Source organism: Alligator mississippiensis, chromosome 6, assembly GCF_030867095.1.
Source record: "Alligator mississippiensis isolate rAllMis1 chromosome 6, rAllMis1, whole genome shotgun sequence".
NCBI classification, from domain to species: domain Eukaryota; kingdom Metazoa; phylum Chordata; order Crocodylia; family Alligatoridae; genus Alligator; species Alligator mississippiensis.
The window spans coordinates 10,159,800-10,176,524 of NC_081829.1; the positions used below are offsets into that span (position 1 = coordinate 10,159,800).

Here is a 16,725-nt window from a genome sequence, read left to right on the forward strand (position 1 = left end):
CTTTGCTCTCGTTGCTCCGGTGTGAATTTTCTGGGGCTCTACAGACACCACAAGAGACCCTGATATGACTGGGCAGACTGACCTATGCCCAGTCTCTCCCATGCCAAGGGAGAGTGGGTGTTTGAGGATGTCTGTGTTAGATGCTTGCTGGGGCTCTGTCCTGTTGATCCCTTTGTTGTCCTGTCTCACCCCAGGTCTTTGAGGGAAATGCCAACAGCCACCAAGAAGTCTCCAACACATTCATCCCCCCAATCCTGGCTCGCTATGTACGCATCATGCCTGAGAGCTGGAACCAGAGGATAGCCTTGAAGGTGGCACTGCTGGGATGTCAGATGGCACGAGTACGGGCTCTTCGGCCCTATGGTGAGTCTGGAGTCCAGCTGGGGGATGCACAGCCTGACCGAAGAGTCCATGTCCCCAGCCAGCTCCCCAGAGTTTCTCTGCACAAGTTGGGTTGGCACCCAGAGATGGCTGTGTTACACCTGGGAGATACAATTGAAGTCCAAAGCTCTCCCAAGCCTAGCAGCCCATTGGGCCACCTCATTTAAGGTTCACCCATTTGCACAGCCAACAGGGAAGGTTGCAGCCACTATCATTCACTGTCCAGCTGCTATTCACTCCCTAGCCTGAACGAACAGCGACCTATTGACAGCTAGGATCACCTGGGGCAGCTTTTAGCCCAAGTCTACGGCAAGGCCTGAACTCTTTTTCTGGACCTGTAACCTGTTTCCACAAAGCCAAGTGCTGGGACCATCAGCAAGGGGTCAGCCTTGGAAAGACCAGGCTCCCCTTGGGAAATCTCCCCATGAGAGACCATCAGCCACACTTAGATCAGACTGGAGAGTGAGGGCACAACACCCCTACCAGCTCCCACACAGGGCTGTGTGCTCAGCAGCTCTCTGGTGTGCTAGGTGGCAGGATGGAGCAGGTCGATGCAGGTCGCAGGCCTAAGGTGAGGAGCTGACCATTCATTCTTTGCAGTGCACAATGCCCCGAAAGAGGTGCCCGTCCTGACCAGTGTCCCTGTGAATTACACCCCGATCCCAGGAGTTGCCATGAACCCGGAGAAGGCAGGTACGTGCAGCACAGAGTGTTTACAGGGAGAGGAGCAGAGTGATCTAGTGGTCTGAGCTGGGGGTGGCGGAAGAGACACCATTAGCCATCTCAGCTCAGCTACTCTCTCAGTGTGACCTGGAGGAGATATTTAGTGTGACTCATACACCAACATTCACATGCCAGATCCTGTCCTGGTAAGCCCAGGTGGCTAGGGCTCTGTCATTGGCTAGTGGTGTGCAGACTCCCATAGCCGTTCCACATGCACAGATGATTTCATGCATGTGCACACCTATTTTTTTCATTAAAGCAGACTTTCAACTTCTGTACTCAGTTTCCCCCATCAACAATGTGGGCATAATAAGGGGGAAAGGAAGAGGTTTTCAAGGGGCAGCAGGGCTTCCAGCTCCCACTGGGACTTTGGCAACCAAATCCCACCTGGGCCTTTGAAAATCCCTCCCTAATAAACCAGAGCTTAGGCAGCACATTGAAGATCCAGGGCACTCCTTGACTTCCATAAAATCACTTCTGTTCTACCAGTGTCACTGAAAGCAGGATCAGTCACACAAGGGACAGCTGCAAGCCCCAGCCTTGCTCCAGAAGGCAGCTTCCTCTGAGCGCCTACCAGGCTGGGCTAAGGGGAAGCAGTATTTGCATCGTGTGGAAGGGAAAGGAATAAACTGAGAAGAGTTAGGAGAAATCTGACCACAGCAAAGGGTGCAATTCCTGTCCAGGGCATCACTTTTGCAGTTCTGTCCCTTTCAGAAGAGACTCAGGCCCTAATACTGGTGTCACTGGAGCAAGGCTGGGGCTTCAGTGGCGTCCTGCTGCATTTACAATGGCTCAGTTGAGATCACAGTTTGCCCTCCTCCCCCTGCCCCAGCTCCCTTCCTCTCTGGAGAGGTCAGGAAGACTTATCCCTTCTGTTCCAGTCCTCTTCAGCTAGAATTTGTCCCCTTGAGTTTACTTAATTACATGGCAAGCATCTGCTTATTAATTGCAAGGGGCAGGGGAAAAAGGTCAACCGGGATTCTGTTACCTAAGATGTGCGTTGTAATAGAAAGGAGAGTAGGGTGGCTATCACAGAGGACATTCTGGTTTTCTGCTACTCTGTACTCTGTCCTCTGTTGATACAAAACCCGATGCCTTTATGTCCTCTATTTTTCCCTTTCAAGAGAAAAATAGAGGACATAGAGGCATTGGGTTTCATATCAATAGAGGACAGAGGACAACCAGACTGTCCTCTATGATGGCCATCCTAAGGAGAGTGTGAAGGAGGAGCTCAAGCAATTCTTGCTAATGTGACACGGTTCCTGGAATATTTTGCCATGGGGTTTGGTTATTCCTCCTTGTCCCCCACCAAAACTCCCAAATTGGGTGACATCAGGAGTCATCCCAGTGAAGCCAGTGTCATGACACTGTTGTAAACTCAGAGCTACTCCTGAAGGCAGTGAGGTTGCACTGATGCTGAGTGGGTGCAAGAGCAGAATCTGGCTTCATATTTTGTTGGTAATAAGCAGGGATCCATGCCCCCACTCCCAGCTGGGGGAGCCTGTAGCTCTATTGGGGCTCCAGCCGAGCTCTGTGGGTGTTTATACATGTGCTCCAGGAGGGTGTGCAGAGCTGTTCTAATTAAGCACCCAGAGTGTCTTGTGTATCAGCATCCCTGCTCTAAAAATGGTGGTGGGGACGTTTTAACTAAAGCTCATCAAATGAGCTTTAATTAAAGGGCCCCTGCTGCCATTTTTAAGCGCAAGGATGCTGATGTCTGCTGGCGTGTGGTAATTACCATGCTCCAGCAGACTTAATTAATCATGTCTGCTCTGACACACTGTAATTACAACATGACGGAGCAGCCTCGCAGCTTGTGTATAAGCGCCCCATGTGTCTGCAGTGGTGGAGTGAAGCCTATGCCTTGTGTGTGCTCTGCAAGGAGCAGGCATGATGTAGCCCTTTGCCCTGAATGCAGAGCTCTTTGCTTACCTCTTGCTTCCTTCCCCAGGCTCCTTGTTACTGGTAATGCTGCTTATCGGGGGGTTTGTTCTGCTTTCCTCCAGCCTCTTGCTGCTGGCTTTTCTGTGCCGCAAAAAAAGGTAAGTGGCATTTTTCCTAGCCTCTGCCCTGCTGCCTTTTTCCTCCTTTCCCATGCTCCCTGCCTCCTCCCTATCAGTCAGTGAGTGAGCCCTCTCCCCAGGGCAGTTAGGTACTCTCCCTTGTAACCAGCCTCTATGGCAGGGGTGGGCAAAATACGGCCCACCAGGCCATTTCATCCAGCCCACAGGGCCCCTAAAAATTTTTGAAAATTAATACTTATCTGCCCCTGGCTGCCTGTCATGCGGTGCTCGATGGCTTGCCAAAACTTAGTAAGCGGCCCTCCACCCAAAATAATTGCCTGCCCCTGCTCTATGGGCACTAGGGACAGAGGTCATCCTGAAATAGAAGCTGCTGGTGACAGAAGCCAGGGCTAAGCATGCAGGCCATGGGTCAGCACAGAGCAGGGCTGTTCCAGCACTAGGCAATCCCCACAGGACATGCCTCTGAGGGTCACGTCTGCACAAGGATGTGGGGTCTGGATTTTGCAAAGCTCAGGGATGCAACAGCTGCTTTCCTGGGACTTCACCTGAGGTAATAGTATCTGAACACAGTTGCACCTGGGACCTGTGTTCTCAAACCAGGCTACCCAGCAGCCAAGGTGCACAGGCATTTCCCACTGGTGACCTGGCTGCAGCCCCTTCAGCCTCTGGGCCTCTTGTCCCACTGAGAAGAAAATCACCCGCCCCCCCCCCGGCCTTGAGCAAGCAACTGAACCTGTACAACCTAAATTGTTCTCCCCACTTCATAGAGGGGTAAGCGATGCTCAGAAAGGCAGAGTGAGGTACCCCACACTGTAGACATCATAACAGTCTGGGATAGAAACCAGCAGGTGTCCTGGCTCCCAGTGCCCTGCTGTGAGACCTACACCATGCTGTTGCATTTGTTTCCATGCCATCAGACTCTCGCGTCCCTCCTTCCCAATAGCAACAACAACGTTCCCAAGGATGTTCAAAGGCAATCTTCCCTCTGCATCCTTCACAGCTCCCCACAGAAGCCCTTGACCATTCACTGCAGGTCAAGGAGAAAGCAGATCAGCTACTGGGGCACCTGGAGGAAAAATGTCTTTGTCTCACGTGGCAGAGAGCAATACTTAGGACTGTTGCGTGCAGGCCAGTTCCAGCAAACTGGGATCCAGTTACTGCCTTCCATGAGTTTGCAGAAACGGAGCGACAAGATTCAGCCTTCCAGGGCACTCTCTCTCTGCAGCAAGTGATCAGGAATATGGCACCAGAGCTCTGTACAGCTGCAACTCTTGGCTCCCCAGGCCTGTGATCACCCTGTGATTTTTGGGCACCGCTTGAGCAGCTGTGAATTCACCTGTGTGCTTCCAGGTGCCCTCAAGATGCCCAGGGGCAGTGCCTGGGAAGCTGTGGCTGTCACAAAGCTTGGTGTTAGTTTGCAGGGCAAAGTTGGTTCAAAGCCAGTTTCTACCTGGGCCTGGTTCGGGGTGAATGGGCTGCTCTGAGCTGTGATTAATGACTGGGAACATGTGGTGGTTTCCTGTGGCACCCAGACGGTCCAGCCCCTCCATGCTGAGATGATACAGAGCAGCTGTCCAATTACCTTGTTTCCCTTCTCTTTTTCTGGCAGGAAGACAACAGCAGATCTGAACTGCGGCCTGATGGCAGGTACGTGCAGCCTTAGTCCCAGTGTGAAATAACCCACTGGGAGGTTAGTCAGGTGGCAAACAGCCTGCTTGGGACTTCCCAAAGCACCTGGGAGGGTCGGGCACCAGGCATGGGTAATTATGATGTTACCAGAGTAATGAGTTATCATTGCCGGCTGGCAGGCTGCTGAGCAGGGGTGTCAGCAAAAGCAGAGCCAGTTCAAGTCCTCAGCCAGGCTGCTTCTTGATGGGAGTGGGAATCCCCTGGGTGCAGTTGAGGCCTGGGTCTTGTGCTGGTCTCCTGCACAGGGTAATTTAACTCTCCCCACTGCTAGAGTACATGACCCTACACCGGGCTCGTGTTCAGAAGCAGTCTCCTTTTACAGAGCCACCAGGGTCCTGATAAGCACTGCAGTTGTAGGGCTTTCTCTCCATATGAAATACCTGTAATGTCCCCCAGCCACCCCCCAGGAACTGTTCAGACCCCCCAGGATCTGAACACCTCAGTCTTTAATGTGCTTATTTTGGTAACAACCCTGTGAGGTGATGCAGTGCCATAATCCCCATAGTACAGAGGGGAAACTGAGGCAGAGAGAGACTAAGTGAATTGGTCAGGGGCACACAGGAAGCGGGTGGCAGGGCAGGGAGGTAAACCCAAGCCTCCCAAGTCCTAGGCTAATGCCCTGAGCACTGGCCCACCCTTCTTCTGGACCCATATGCAGCTCATGCCTAAGGTGCTTCTCTCCGTAGGGTACCCAAAATCAGAGTGCAGCCAAGTGTGTTCCCTGGGGAGCCTGCAGCCATCCAGCTCGGAGCTGACTTCATTCCCAATGGCTGGGACCCCGGGGGACCTCACCAGGGCTCCTTCACCAGGTAACTGAGAAACTGGGTGTTTAATCAGAGGGCTGGTACTACTTCCCTGCCCTCCTCTTGCCCCATCTGCAGGTCAGGGCCTGCTCTGGCTTCATAGAGCTCAAGCAGTTGAGGTTCCTCAGTAGGCCACCACCCCATCTACCAGAGCTCCCCCTCCAGACAGCATCAGTCTAGACACGACAAGCCAGATGCACTGAGATTTCCAAGGGAACCCCCTTCTCTTAACCTTTGACATAGCAACTCTTTATACTTATGAGCCAACAGCTGGTCTTTTTTTGCATCTTCCTGTATGTGGGTCTGCATCATTAGCCCTATTGTACAGGTGGGAAGACTGAGGCCCAGAGAGGCAATGTGATTTTCCAAAGTCACATACTGAGTCAGTGGCAGTACTGGAAATGGATCCCAGGTTCCCAGAAGCAGGAACAGAATGCACAAGTCCCAACTCCCAGTCTCCTACCCAGGCTAAACCTGCATATATGCAAGCCATGCAGTCTACTATCCACACATGTGCACCACCAAGGACTAGGTCTATAATCTTCAGCTCCTTTTCCTCCTGCCAGCAGAGAGAACAGGAGTCTATGGAGAATGCAGAGCTGCACCTGCCAGCAGTGGGCAGGGGCACAAGGCGGGCAGGGCTATGTACCGGAAGAGGAGATGAACTAAGGGTTTGGCAGGAATGAGACTGAAATCTTCTGGCCCTGGAGAGGGGGCCATGGTAGTCCAAGTATGCTTCAAGCCCAGACTGGCAAGGCAGGGCTGGCACTCAGAGTAGCTGGATTGGTGCTCTCTCCTTCTGCAGAGAGGCTTAGCAGGTGCTAGTGCACCTTGACCAGGGGTCAGAGGGCATTGAGATCAGCTGCAGATAATGGAGTTGCACCAGGGAAGCTTCTCTGGCAGCTGAGGGGGCAAAACTTCCCTCTGAGGCAGGGCTAGAGTGTGTGAGTTTCTAGGTACCCCTATATTGGATGACAGGGGTGGGGGTTTATGAACCCAGCCCCTTTCTCTGTCCTAGTTCAGGCCTGCACTGCAGCCCTCTACTCAATGCTGGGATCAGGCAAGAGCAGCTTTCTCCCTTCCCCATCCTGTGGCAGCTGGCAATCCTGCCAGCTTCCCTGTGCAGCTCACAGCAGCCCTAACTTGTGCCAGCTACCAAGGGCCCCAGCAGCAGACCAGAACCAAGGGTCCCTCCACCAGGCCTCCCTCCCTCCTGTGTCAGAGGCTGCTCTGCCTGAGGCATGGAGAGCCGGGGACCCTTGCCTCTGCACCCGCTGGCCTTGTCTGGCAGGGGAACCAAGAAGCCAGGACAGTGCATCTCTGGGCTTGTGTATGTGTATGCCTGCTCCTCCTGTGTGTGTGGTCCCCCGGCTCCTGCTCCGTAGGTTTTCCAGCCCTTTGTCCAATCCCAGCTGATCTCCTCCCCATAATCACTCATCTGGCCTCTGGGCAAGAGGCACAGAGGGTTAATTCCCACTGGCAGGTCTGGTTTGTTCAGGGCTGTGGCTGCCAGTTGTGCAGCATAGCTAAGGAAGGAGTGAGAGTGCCCATTAATTACCACCCAGCACAGCCGGGCTGAAACAGTTGGCCCATTGACTTCCCTCCCCGAGGAGCAAACAAAAGCCTCAAGCTCAGAGCGGGGGAAGGGAACAGGCCCAAGTCCAGCAGCCAACATCTGGGTGCTGGTGCAGCTGATGGCAGCGCTGTCCTTACAAAGCGGGCAGCCAGACAGAAGGAGGGTGGGGGACTAGGACTCTGACTGACTGAATGCAGTGACTGAGTGTTGAGGCCTCACCTGCACCAGCTGAGCCAGCTCTCAGCTTGATGGATGCCTGGTAGGGCCAACGAGCTGCCTCTTCTCGACCAGCAAGCATCTGGATAGGGGCAAAGCCAGGGCAGCTAGCAGGCCCTTCATAGCTCAGTCTGGCCAGTCTCTGCCAGCTGCATAGGGCCGTCCACCTCAGGGCCTTGCACCTCTTCAAGCCTGTGCTGCTCTTCCTTTGCAGAATATGCTGAGCCCGATGTGGTCCAGGTCAGCCCCAGCAGCCAGACAGCGCCGTCCACCTTCAAACCCGCTCTTGATGAAGGCTACACGCTCCCACTGGTGATGAACCACTACGACGTGCCGGGGAAGTACCATGAGTATGCAGAGCCCCTGCCACCGGAGCCTGAGTACGCCACACCCTTCATGGAGCAGGGGGCTGAGGCTGGGGGCCCTGCTGCCAGGAAGAACGCCTGTGTCATCAAAGTGGTCCCCAACACCCAAGGCTGGGTGGGGACCCTCACCTTGCCAGCGGCCTCAAGTATCCCTTCCCAGTACGACTCTCCCACTCAGCGGCCCGGTGAGACGCTGACGGATGCGACAGTAGACCCCCACAAGGCCAGTGTCATGTACACAGAACCCCAGCCTGGACGGACTCCCAGCCCGGGGGGAGACCTCCCCACTGCACCCCATGCCTCCCCAGAGGGTCACTGCTTTCAGCTCAGAGACTCCCCCCTCACACATGTCTACCATGAGCCGCTGTAAGGCTGCAGAGAGGGGACTCGCGTGGGACACGCCAGGTAGCTTGGGAAAGGGGGTCTGGCTGCACTGGGAAAGCAGCACCGGGTCTATGCAGGGTCCTTGGAGCAAAAGGACCTGGCCCAACACATCACCAGCAAAGGGAATTTCAGTAGCCGTGAGAGCTACACGGTGGCACTGAACTGCACGAAGCCGCTCTAACTCTGTGACCGTTTTGTTTTGTTTGGGTTGTTTTCTGCCTCTAACATAATAGATGCCTCAGATGATCTTCCCCTTCCAAGTAGGTCTTGAAAGGATGGTGTCAAGAGAAAAAACAATCATATTAAATATATATCTATATACACACGTACACATACACATGCATATTTCCTTTGCATACACTGCTGGCACTAGTGTTGTCTTCATGACCGGCGCTGTGCCATGGGCACTACCCAGAGGGAAGGGGCGCCCCCTGCTGCCCCACCAGCTCACTAATGCCTCCCTCCCACTTACTGAAACTGGAACTTCACAAACCCGAGACTCTGTTCAGTGTGGACTTATTTTTTAACTCTAATTCATGGTAGAACTTGTTAAATTGGTTTCACTTTTTGTTTCTAGTTAGTTTCAGTTGCTGAATCTTTCTCTTTCCCATGCATGTGTGTGTGTGTGCGTGTGTGTGTGTGTGTGCATGCATGCATACGTGTGTATAGGGGAGCTGAAATAGTGGCTGCTTTTCTTTAAATATCAAATGGAAACAGCACAGAAATATGTCAGGGAATATGGGGCACATAAAATATGTAAAAAACCCAACAAACTCTATTCTTTCTCCAGTGGATCTCCCCATCCCAGGGCCCAATCCAGAAAATATTTATATCGTGTCTTGCCTTGAGTAATCCTGTTGGTTTTTAAGGAAGTAAAAGTACTCTGGCAAACAGTGATCCTGTGTTAGAGGAGTTAGGATTAAGAGAATTGCCCTTGTGTACTCCTAAGGGACACTTTAGCTTCATTATTGATCAACAGGGCAACGTTCCTAGTGGTGGAGGAAAAAGCCTTACAAAGGTGATAGCTTGGAGCATTGCTTATGAAGGTGAGTTACAGACTTGCAGCTGTTCTGTGTGATCAATCCTCTAACCTCTGCCTGTCTCCCTGTCATTATCACAAGGCTGAGATACTGCAGTCAATACTCCATCCTGGATCTGGGGGAAGGGACAAAACCGCAGCGAGCATGGTACTCAGTTCTGACCCATGTACCAGCCTGGCCTCATCCCTGTGGTACTTAAAAGGGACAGCATATGTCCCACAAGGGAAATTTGCTTAATAGCCGTTTGTCTAATGGCAGACATGCAAGAGCAGAAGCCATGCAAAAACAACCAACCATCCTGAATTTGGGGGCTGTGCCCCAATGTCCCCAAAGACACCCTGAAAAAGAGATTTTTGTCCCAAACATTCCTGCAGCACCAGGCAGGATCTACTCTACTGCATCTGTCTTGCAGGGGTGCAGCCTGCTTCTGCGTGAATGCAGCTATACCACTTCCAGTTGAAGTAGCTGTGGCCTACTTCCTATGCTAAAAGCAACGGAGTCACGTTCACACGCCAGAGCATGAGCCCATTCCTAATGCTGCACTGAGGCAGCCATACTCATTGAAACCAGTAGTGGTATTAACAGCTTCTGAGGTTGGCAGAGTGTCTGGGCCCAAATTCCAGCGTCTGCTCCCAGGAAGTTGGCTGCATTAACTCCATTTCATTGTCAGCATCGATCCTTCCGGGCTGTTCCTACAGAATGAACTGCGGCCCAGGAGCCTCGCTGGCTGCTCAGTCCAGTAAGTGGGGAGGGAAGCCTCAGACTCCACCGTAGGCTGTCTCACAATGTGCTTCTGGGGAATGGATCACACCTGTGTTGAGTGCGCTCATCATCAAAGCCATGCACATATGCCCCTGCAGTGATACACACACGCTCCACACAGATCTCTGCATGGTCTTTCCATATGAATGCTCCCACTCGTTCAGACCACCTCCGCCCTAGCCACACATGTATGCTGGCAGCAATGCAGAGCAGAGGAAACAAAACCCATTCCTTTGGAGGCAACTCTCAGCCCACCATGGGGTTGTGTTAACACTCAGCCAGCAGATTCAGAAAGCTGGGCATGGGGCTCAGTTGTGTTTCACCACAGACCCATCCAGCATGGCACTCAGCAAGAACACCTCAGGCACATGCAAGGCAAGAGAACGGTCAAGTCCTTGTGTGTGTGTGTACACACACCTTGTGCGCACGGTACCTTGGGGTGGAATAAGTGGCCTGATCACTCAGTAGTGTTCATTAGCCGTTCCAAGCACCACGGATGTGGCTGTCCTGCATCTGGTCCAGCTTGAGGATTCTGCTCCAGAGCAGGATAAGGTTTTAGTGTACATGTCGCCTGAGCCACTTTATCACAATCTACTACAGAGGCCTAAGATCCCTCTTGTGACCCCATGACCAACCTCCCAGCAATCGTCCTTGCAGTGTTAAGCCCTTCATGCTCTTGACTCTGAAGAAATAGGCTATTGTGGATGGATGCTGGCCACGTCTACATAAGATGCGGACTATGCAGTAGCTTGTTAGTATTGCGCACTAACATCGCATGGCATGAAGCATGACACAACTCTGCTGCACAGTAGTAACGAGCTACTGTGCATTCAGTGTCACTAAAAAGCCATTCGGGGATGCTACTGTGTATGCAAGTATTCAATGACTGCGCAGTGAGAACTGTGCAGTCAGTGCCTTGTGTAGACGCGGCCAGCAAGTCTCTGATCCATCTCCCATTAGAATTAGTGGAAAGTTTTTCCTTGACTGTGGTGGGATTTGGTAAGGGCTCCGAGTGCCATGGCTTAGTACAGCAGCTTCCCTATGTAGGATGCAACATGAAATCTCCCGAATAGCACTGGTCCTTTTGAGTCTCATGGGAGATATTGTGCGGATATAATAGCCTGTTTTTTCACTTAAGAGCATGAAAAGGTTAACAGCATTACAACTCTGTCACTTTTGACCTGACAGCCCATCAGTGATGTTATTCTGGAGGGCTTCTCATGCACTAGGATTGCTTGGGGATTTGTATATCAAAGTACCTGCATTTTCCCAAAGGGCAGTCAGCCAGTTCCAAATAAAAACTTCATTCACTTAAGCACCTGGCCCAGGGGCCTTGAAGCCAAATGGGCTGGACCTTTGTCTGCTGTACATCAACTTTGCTTTTTGGCGCTGTGTTGCTTTGTGCCAGTGGAGGGTCTGGTTGCAATGGGTGAGCCAGACAATGTATTTTCCTTTTGCAGAGTTCTCATCCCCAGCAGTGTGTTGCACCCAGGACAGGTTTCCAGAAAGAGAAGTGCCTCTTTCTTTGCTGTATGGTTTGACTAACAAATGAGTGATCTTTCCATGCTCAAGGCATGGGGCTCAGAGGGGACTAATCTGTTGGATTTACATTGCATGTCACAGGTTCTAGGCACTATTGGACCAGTCATTATGAGTCCTCACACCACTATTGGGAAAAAGCCATGAATCCTTGCAGCTACCTTACATGGGAGGAAACTGGGGCATGCAGCAGAATAGCAAGTTTGTTCAGAACACAAGGGACTCAGCTACTCCTGTCTCCTTTCTCACTATTCCTCTGCAGCATGCTGTTTTCCAAAAACCCACAAGCCCAATTCACAGTCTTTTGCTCTGACCTCTAGGTCACATGGACCTCAACTGGGAGGCTGAAAGGGTGGAAGTCAGCAGCCTGGCATGCAACAGCTTCTCCTTTTTGGGTACAAAACATGCTGGGTTTCAGGAGGTGTGGGCCTGACAAAGATGACTTCCCCCCAAGAGGTCCCACCCACAGCTATCAGTATATTGGGATGCGCCTCTGCCATCACTCTCCAGGATAAGCAGTTAGAGGAGAAAAGGTTTCCTGGGCCACTTCTCCCCTCTTTGTGGAGTCCCTCAGCATCATCCACTAACACTTGTCCTTGCCTATTTGCAAGTAGCACAATTTAACACTGAAAAGGTTTCATGTTTGCAAAAGATGTGCTTAAAAGACACAAGTCTTTACAAGATCCAAGTTCTCCGTCTACCTATGATGAAACTCAGTCCACTGGGCTAAGCATGTGTTCACATTTGCACATGCACACACACGAGCACGTGCGCGCACAGTCTACATTTGACCTGCTGTTAGCAGTACATACATTACACAGAGCCCTTCAGTATAATAACCAAGCCAGCCCCAACCATAAAACTAAGAGTGATCACAGCTCTTGAAGGCAGCAATAACTGTCCCTTTCCCTTCACCAGTCTTCCTTTTCCTCTTGGATTCAAATGATCATTCATAGCAATGTTTTAAGTGGGAGGAAAGATCTAGGAGAAGCTTAACTGAAAACATGGAAACCAACAGTAACTGCATGCTGCTACGAGAAAGCCCTGGGTTGAAAAAAACCCAATGCACAGAAAGCAGGGCATTGGCTAACAAATTGGTTAACCCCTTTGTATGCATTTTAATTTTTAAGTACAAATAATGCCTCAATTCAAATCTAACAGCAAGAAGGAGTCCTCTTATTGCAAAGAGCAAAGAATAATTCAAACCACAAGAAACAAAGAAAACTGTACATATCAGGGCCTTGGGAGTGATGTTTTAAAGTAGGTGAAATAATAGGGGTTAAATATATTTCCTGGGTAAGAAAAAGCAGGGAGAATGATTCTTTTCATATTTTGGCAGCAAGGCATATTCCTTGTAATGTAATTATTTTTTTAGAGGAAAAGAGCAGTTTAAAAAAAATTTGCAAGAAGGATTGCTAAGGCTAGGAATCACTGGGCATGTTTATACATTCAGTAATAGTTTGGTACCTGTAATATAACAGGTACTAACTTATTGTGCCGTAATCGGCACTACTGCGCATTAATGCAGACGAACGCTTTTTGCGTGACAATGCGCACTGGACTAAATCTACTGTGCATTAGCACATTTTGCCATCCATGCTAATGTGCAGTAGAATTAGTCCAATGTGCATTAAGCATCTTATGTAGATGCACTCCCTGAGAATTTGCAACCAAGCAGAAGAGGAAACAGAATAATATCACTTAAATTCTGAAGATTTGGGAAAATATAGTTATTAGGGTGGGAAATCTCCCTTTTCTCAACAAACCCTAATGTATATGGTAGTGTTAGAGTGATGCTGTAGCTGTGATGGTTCAGGAATTATGTGAGAATCAAGGATATTTTGGAAGTAATATATTTTATTTGACTTATTGCATAGTTGGGCAAAGGTTTAGACAAGCTTTCCAATGCAAAAGCATTCTTCTTCAGGTCTCAGGTCTTGCATTGGAAAACTTGTCTGCCTTTCTGCCAGCTAGGCTGCTGGTCCTATAAAAGCCCTCCCCCCAACCCCAATCCTTGCCCAATGTATATAGAACATACATAAAAGCTGAGGAAGTAGGCCAAAACTTATGCCTTTATGAATGAATTAGTCTGTAAGGTAGAGGCATGGTTAGGTATGTTCATGAGCATTAGATTACATATTTTATAGATTATATATTTTATAGATTTTATAGATTAACCAAAGTAGTTTTGTGTTATACACACATACACCCCCAAAACTCCATTGAGAGACATAGTTAGCAGTTAGTCTAAAGTCAAACAGAAGGCAGGATAAAAGGCACTTTATAGATTAACCCAAGTAGATGTATAGTTATAGCCTCTGATGAGGTGATCTTCAGCCCATGAAAGCTCGTGTTACATCCAGGTTGATGGTACCTTTCCTAAGGGGTTGGATTATGGAGTGTACAGGATGGTTTGGATAGAGATGATCCTGGCTCAGGCAGGGGCTGGGCTAGATAACCTCTGGAAATCCTTGCCAGCCTGACTCCTCTATGATTTCTATATCTAAATATATATATGTGTATATATATATAATGTAGATAAAATGTATACTGGGTTGTTGGTTATAGCCGTGTTGGTCTAAGGACATAGGCAGGCAAATTCTTTGAGCAGATGTGATATCTTTTATTAGACCAACTGAGTAGCTGGAAAAAAAAGTTCTTAGTAAGCTTTTGGGTACAGTCAGCCTTCGCCAGGCACTGGGAGTCTGCTGTTTGAGATCTCCAAGGAATGAAAGGAGCTGGAAGTGTGACAGGATGTCAGTGAGGATGTAAATAGGTGGAAAACAGTGGGTAGAGATGGGAAGGGAGGGGAATATGAAGGGGGGGAAAAGCCAAAGGTAAGTAAGGGAGACCACTGTAGTAGTTTTCCAAGGTAGAAGAGAGGCAGTCTGTGGAAAAAGTAAGTAGCTGGAAATTAGGAAGACAAGAGGTAGAGAAGGAGGGGAGAAAGGGGGAGAAATGCAAATGTGTAAAAGGTCAGGTCTGGCAGGTCCCTGGTGAATCAGATGTCAGGCGGGTTGTAACGTGTCATATATCCAATATCTATATTGAGTCCATGATTTTTTTGTATCCAGTAGATTTATGAAGTGAAGTTTGTAGGCTCGTCATTGTGCCCAAAAGCTTGCTAAGAACTTTTTTTCCAACTACGCTGTTGGTCTAATAAAAGAGATCACATCTACCCAAAGAACCTGGCCTATACATGAAGAAATGCAAAAATCTAGAACTCTTGGTTCAGAAATGACACCGTTTATTAGACCAAACAGGAAATTGCGAAAAAAAATCTCTTTTTCTGCAGGGGTGTAGGTTGTAGCCGTGTTGGTCTAAGGACGTAGGCAGACAAGGTTCCTTGTGTGAATCTGATATCTTTTATTGCAAGCTTTTTGGGCTCAAAGGCCCTTCATCAGGCTTTGGGAAAATTAAAGATGGTAAAAAGTCCCCATAGATAGGAAATAAACTTCATTTTTTCACAGAGGGAGCTGGAGATGAAAAAGCTATCCCTCTGGGTCCATGAGAGTATCTCTGAGTGTCTCTGAGCCGTTCAGAGTTGCTCTTTGTTGTGTAGATCAGTAGGATTCCTTCCCTGGAGGTGTCCGATGGCAAACAGGGAGATTTAAAACTATTTCTTGTTCTGTAATGAAATTTAAAATCCAAAATTGGCTAAAATTCAGCATCTTCCATGTTCCACTGATAGACAAGGTTCTTTGGGTGAATCTGATATCTTTTATTAGACCAACTTAAATAGCTGGAAAACAATTATTAAGCAAGCTTTCGGATTCAAAAACCCTTTGTCAGGCTGAGGAAGTTTGAGCAGTCGGTGTGTGCTCTTCCTGGATGGAATGAAAAGTGAGGAAGCCAGCGGCTGGGCTGCTCTGCATACAAGACAGGCAGTCAGTGAAAGTGTAGGTTGAGGAGTCAATGGGTGAGAGAGAGGTGGGGGGAGTGGGGAGAGAGAGAAGGGGGATGAATAGTGGGGAGATACCCAGGGAGTCAGCTGTCAGGCAGGTTATAATGTGTCATAAATCCACTGTCTATATTTAGTCCAGACAAGGTTCCTTGGGTGAATTTGATATCTTTTATTAGACCAACCCAAATGGTTGGAGAATAGTTATTAAGCAAGCTTTCGGGTTCAAAAACCCTTCGTCAGGCTAAGGACGCTGCAGCAGTTGCTGTGTGCTCTTCCTGGATGGAAATATTTAGTCCATGATTTTTAGTATCCGGGAGGTTGATGAAGTGGAGTTCATAGGCTCGTCTCTGGAAAGTGTTTTATAAGTTTCCTTTGAGGATCAGGACTCAGAGATTGGAGAGAGAGTGGTTTTCTAGATTTTTTCCAAGCTTTCAGGCTCAAAGGCCCTTCATGAGGCAGTGGGGACATTTTAAAGAGATTTCTTTTTTTTTGCAATTTCCTAGTTGGTCTAATAAAAGGTAGCATTTCTGAACCAAGAGTTCTAGCGTTTTGCATTTCTTTCTGTCTCAGACCAACCCAGCTACCAAATAGCCCCCCGGCCTATACATGACACATACCCATAATTCCTATGATACAGAAACGTGTGCTAGTGCAGAAGGCGCAGACCCATGCCGCTTCCCACCCGCAGTAAGGAAGCCGATCCCGATCACACACACCATCTGCTCTTGCACCAGGGAGAGGGGGGCGTCGGAACAAGCGATTACCAACAGCCCCAGGAGCAAAAATTGTGCTTCCGAAATCTCTTGATGTCGATTCCGCACGGGGCAGGACAAGCCGAGGCCAGCCCACCCCACGTGTCACTCACGACAGAAGCCCTTTTTAACTAGCGCGCTGCGCGGCCCAGCCTCCACAGGCGAAGCGAATTCTTTACCAGTGAGGGCGAGTCGCCAACTTTCGCGCAAGAAGATACGTCCAGTCCCTCTGAGAGCATCCCCGGGGTTAGCTCCCCCTCTAGCTCGTCCTTTCCCCGCAAATCTCTGAAAATGTGCACGCCGCTGCACAGTGTTAGATGCAAATCCGCGCGCGGCATGCTGGGATCGCAGCATGGGCGGGGCCAGGGCCCAGGAGCGCTCCCGCCCACGTGCGCGGCGAGGGGCAGTGACAGGAGAAAACCGCCTGGGTTTGAACGGCGGCAGCTTGGTCTGTAAGCAAAGGCTCTGCCCCAGCTGTGCAAGGGGAGACCACGCCCACCAGGCGCTGTCAAACCATAGCGCATGCGCAGCTCCTCCGCGTCGGCGGGGCGGGGTCTGGCCGGCGCC

The 16,725-nt window shown here is 49.9% G+C and overlaps 1 protein-coding gene, 1 long non-coding RNA gene and 1 other non-coding gene across 5 annotated transcripts in view; 1 reads left to right on the forward strand and 2 right to left on the reverse strand.

The window, feature by feature from the left end:
* LOC102562412 (discoidin, CUB and LCCL domain-containing protein 1-like) overlaps positions 1-8,486 on the forward strand; it is a 55,111-nt gene extending 46,625 nt beyond the window's left edge. For both annotated transcript variants that reach the window (XM_014605028.3, XM_019488489.2), the window contains 6 exons: positions 195-363; positions 982-1,074; positions 3,056-3,146; positions 4,738-4,775; positions 5,504-5,626; positions 7,627-8,486. In XM_014605028.3, coding sequence (XP_014460514.2) covers positions 195-363; positions 982-1,074; positions 3,056-3,146; positions 4,738-4,775; positions 5,504-5,626; positions 7,627-8,147 — 1,035 coding nt within the window. In that variant the 3' untranslated portion in view covers positions 8,148-8,486. The remainder of the gene's footprint in view (positions 1-194; positions 364-981; positions 1,075-3,055; positions 3,147-4,737; positions 4,776-5,503; positions 5,627-7,626) is intronic.
* Positions 8,487-14,848: 6,362 nt separating this feature from the next.
* On the reverse strand, positions 14,849-16,697 carry LOC132251126 (uncharacterized). 2 transcript variants are annotated; one of them, XR_009462950.1, is made up of 2 exons: positions 16,338-16,697; positions 14,849-15,130 (listed from the first exon to the last, which is right to left on the reverse strand). It is a non-coding gene; the product is annotated as an uncharacterized LOC132251126 (long non-coding RNA). The 2 variants fall into 2 exon arrangements; XR_009462951.1 differs by lacking the exon at positions 16,338-16,697 and adding an exon at positions 16,024-16,329.
* LOC132251302 (U11 spliceosomal RNA) lies at positions 16,147-16,287 on the reverse strand. Its single transcript, XR_009463247.1, has one exon. It is a non-coding gene; the product is annotated as a U11 spliceosomal RNA (small nuclear RNA).
* Positions 16,698-16,725: the final 28 nt, after the last annotated feature.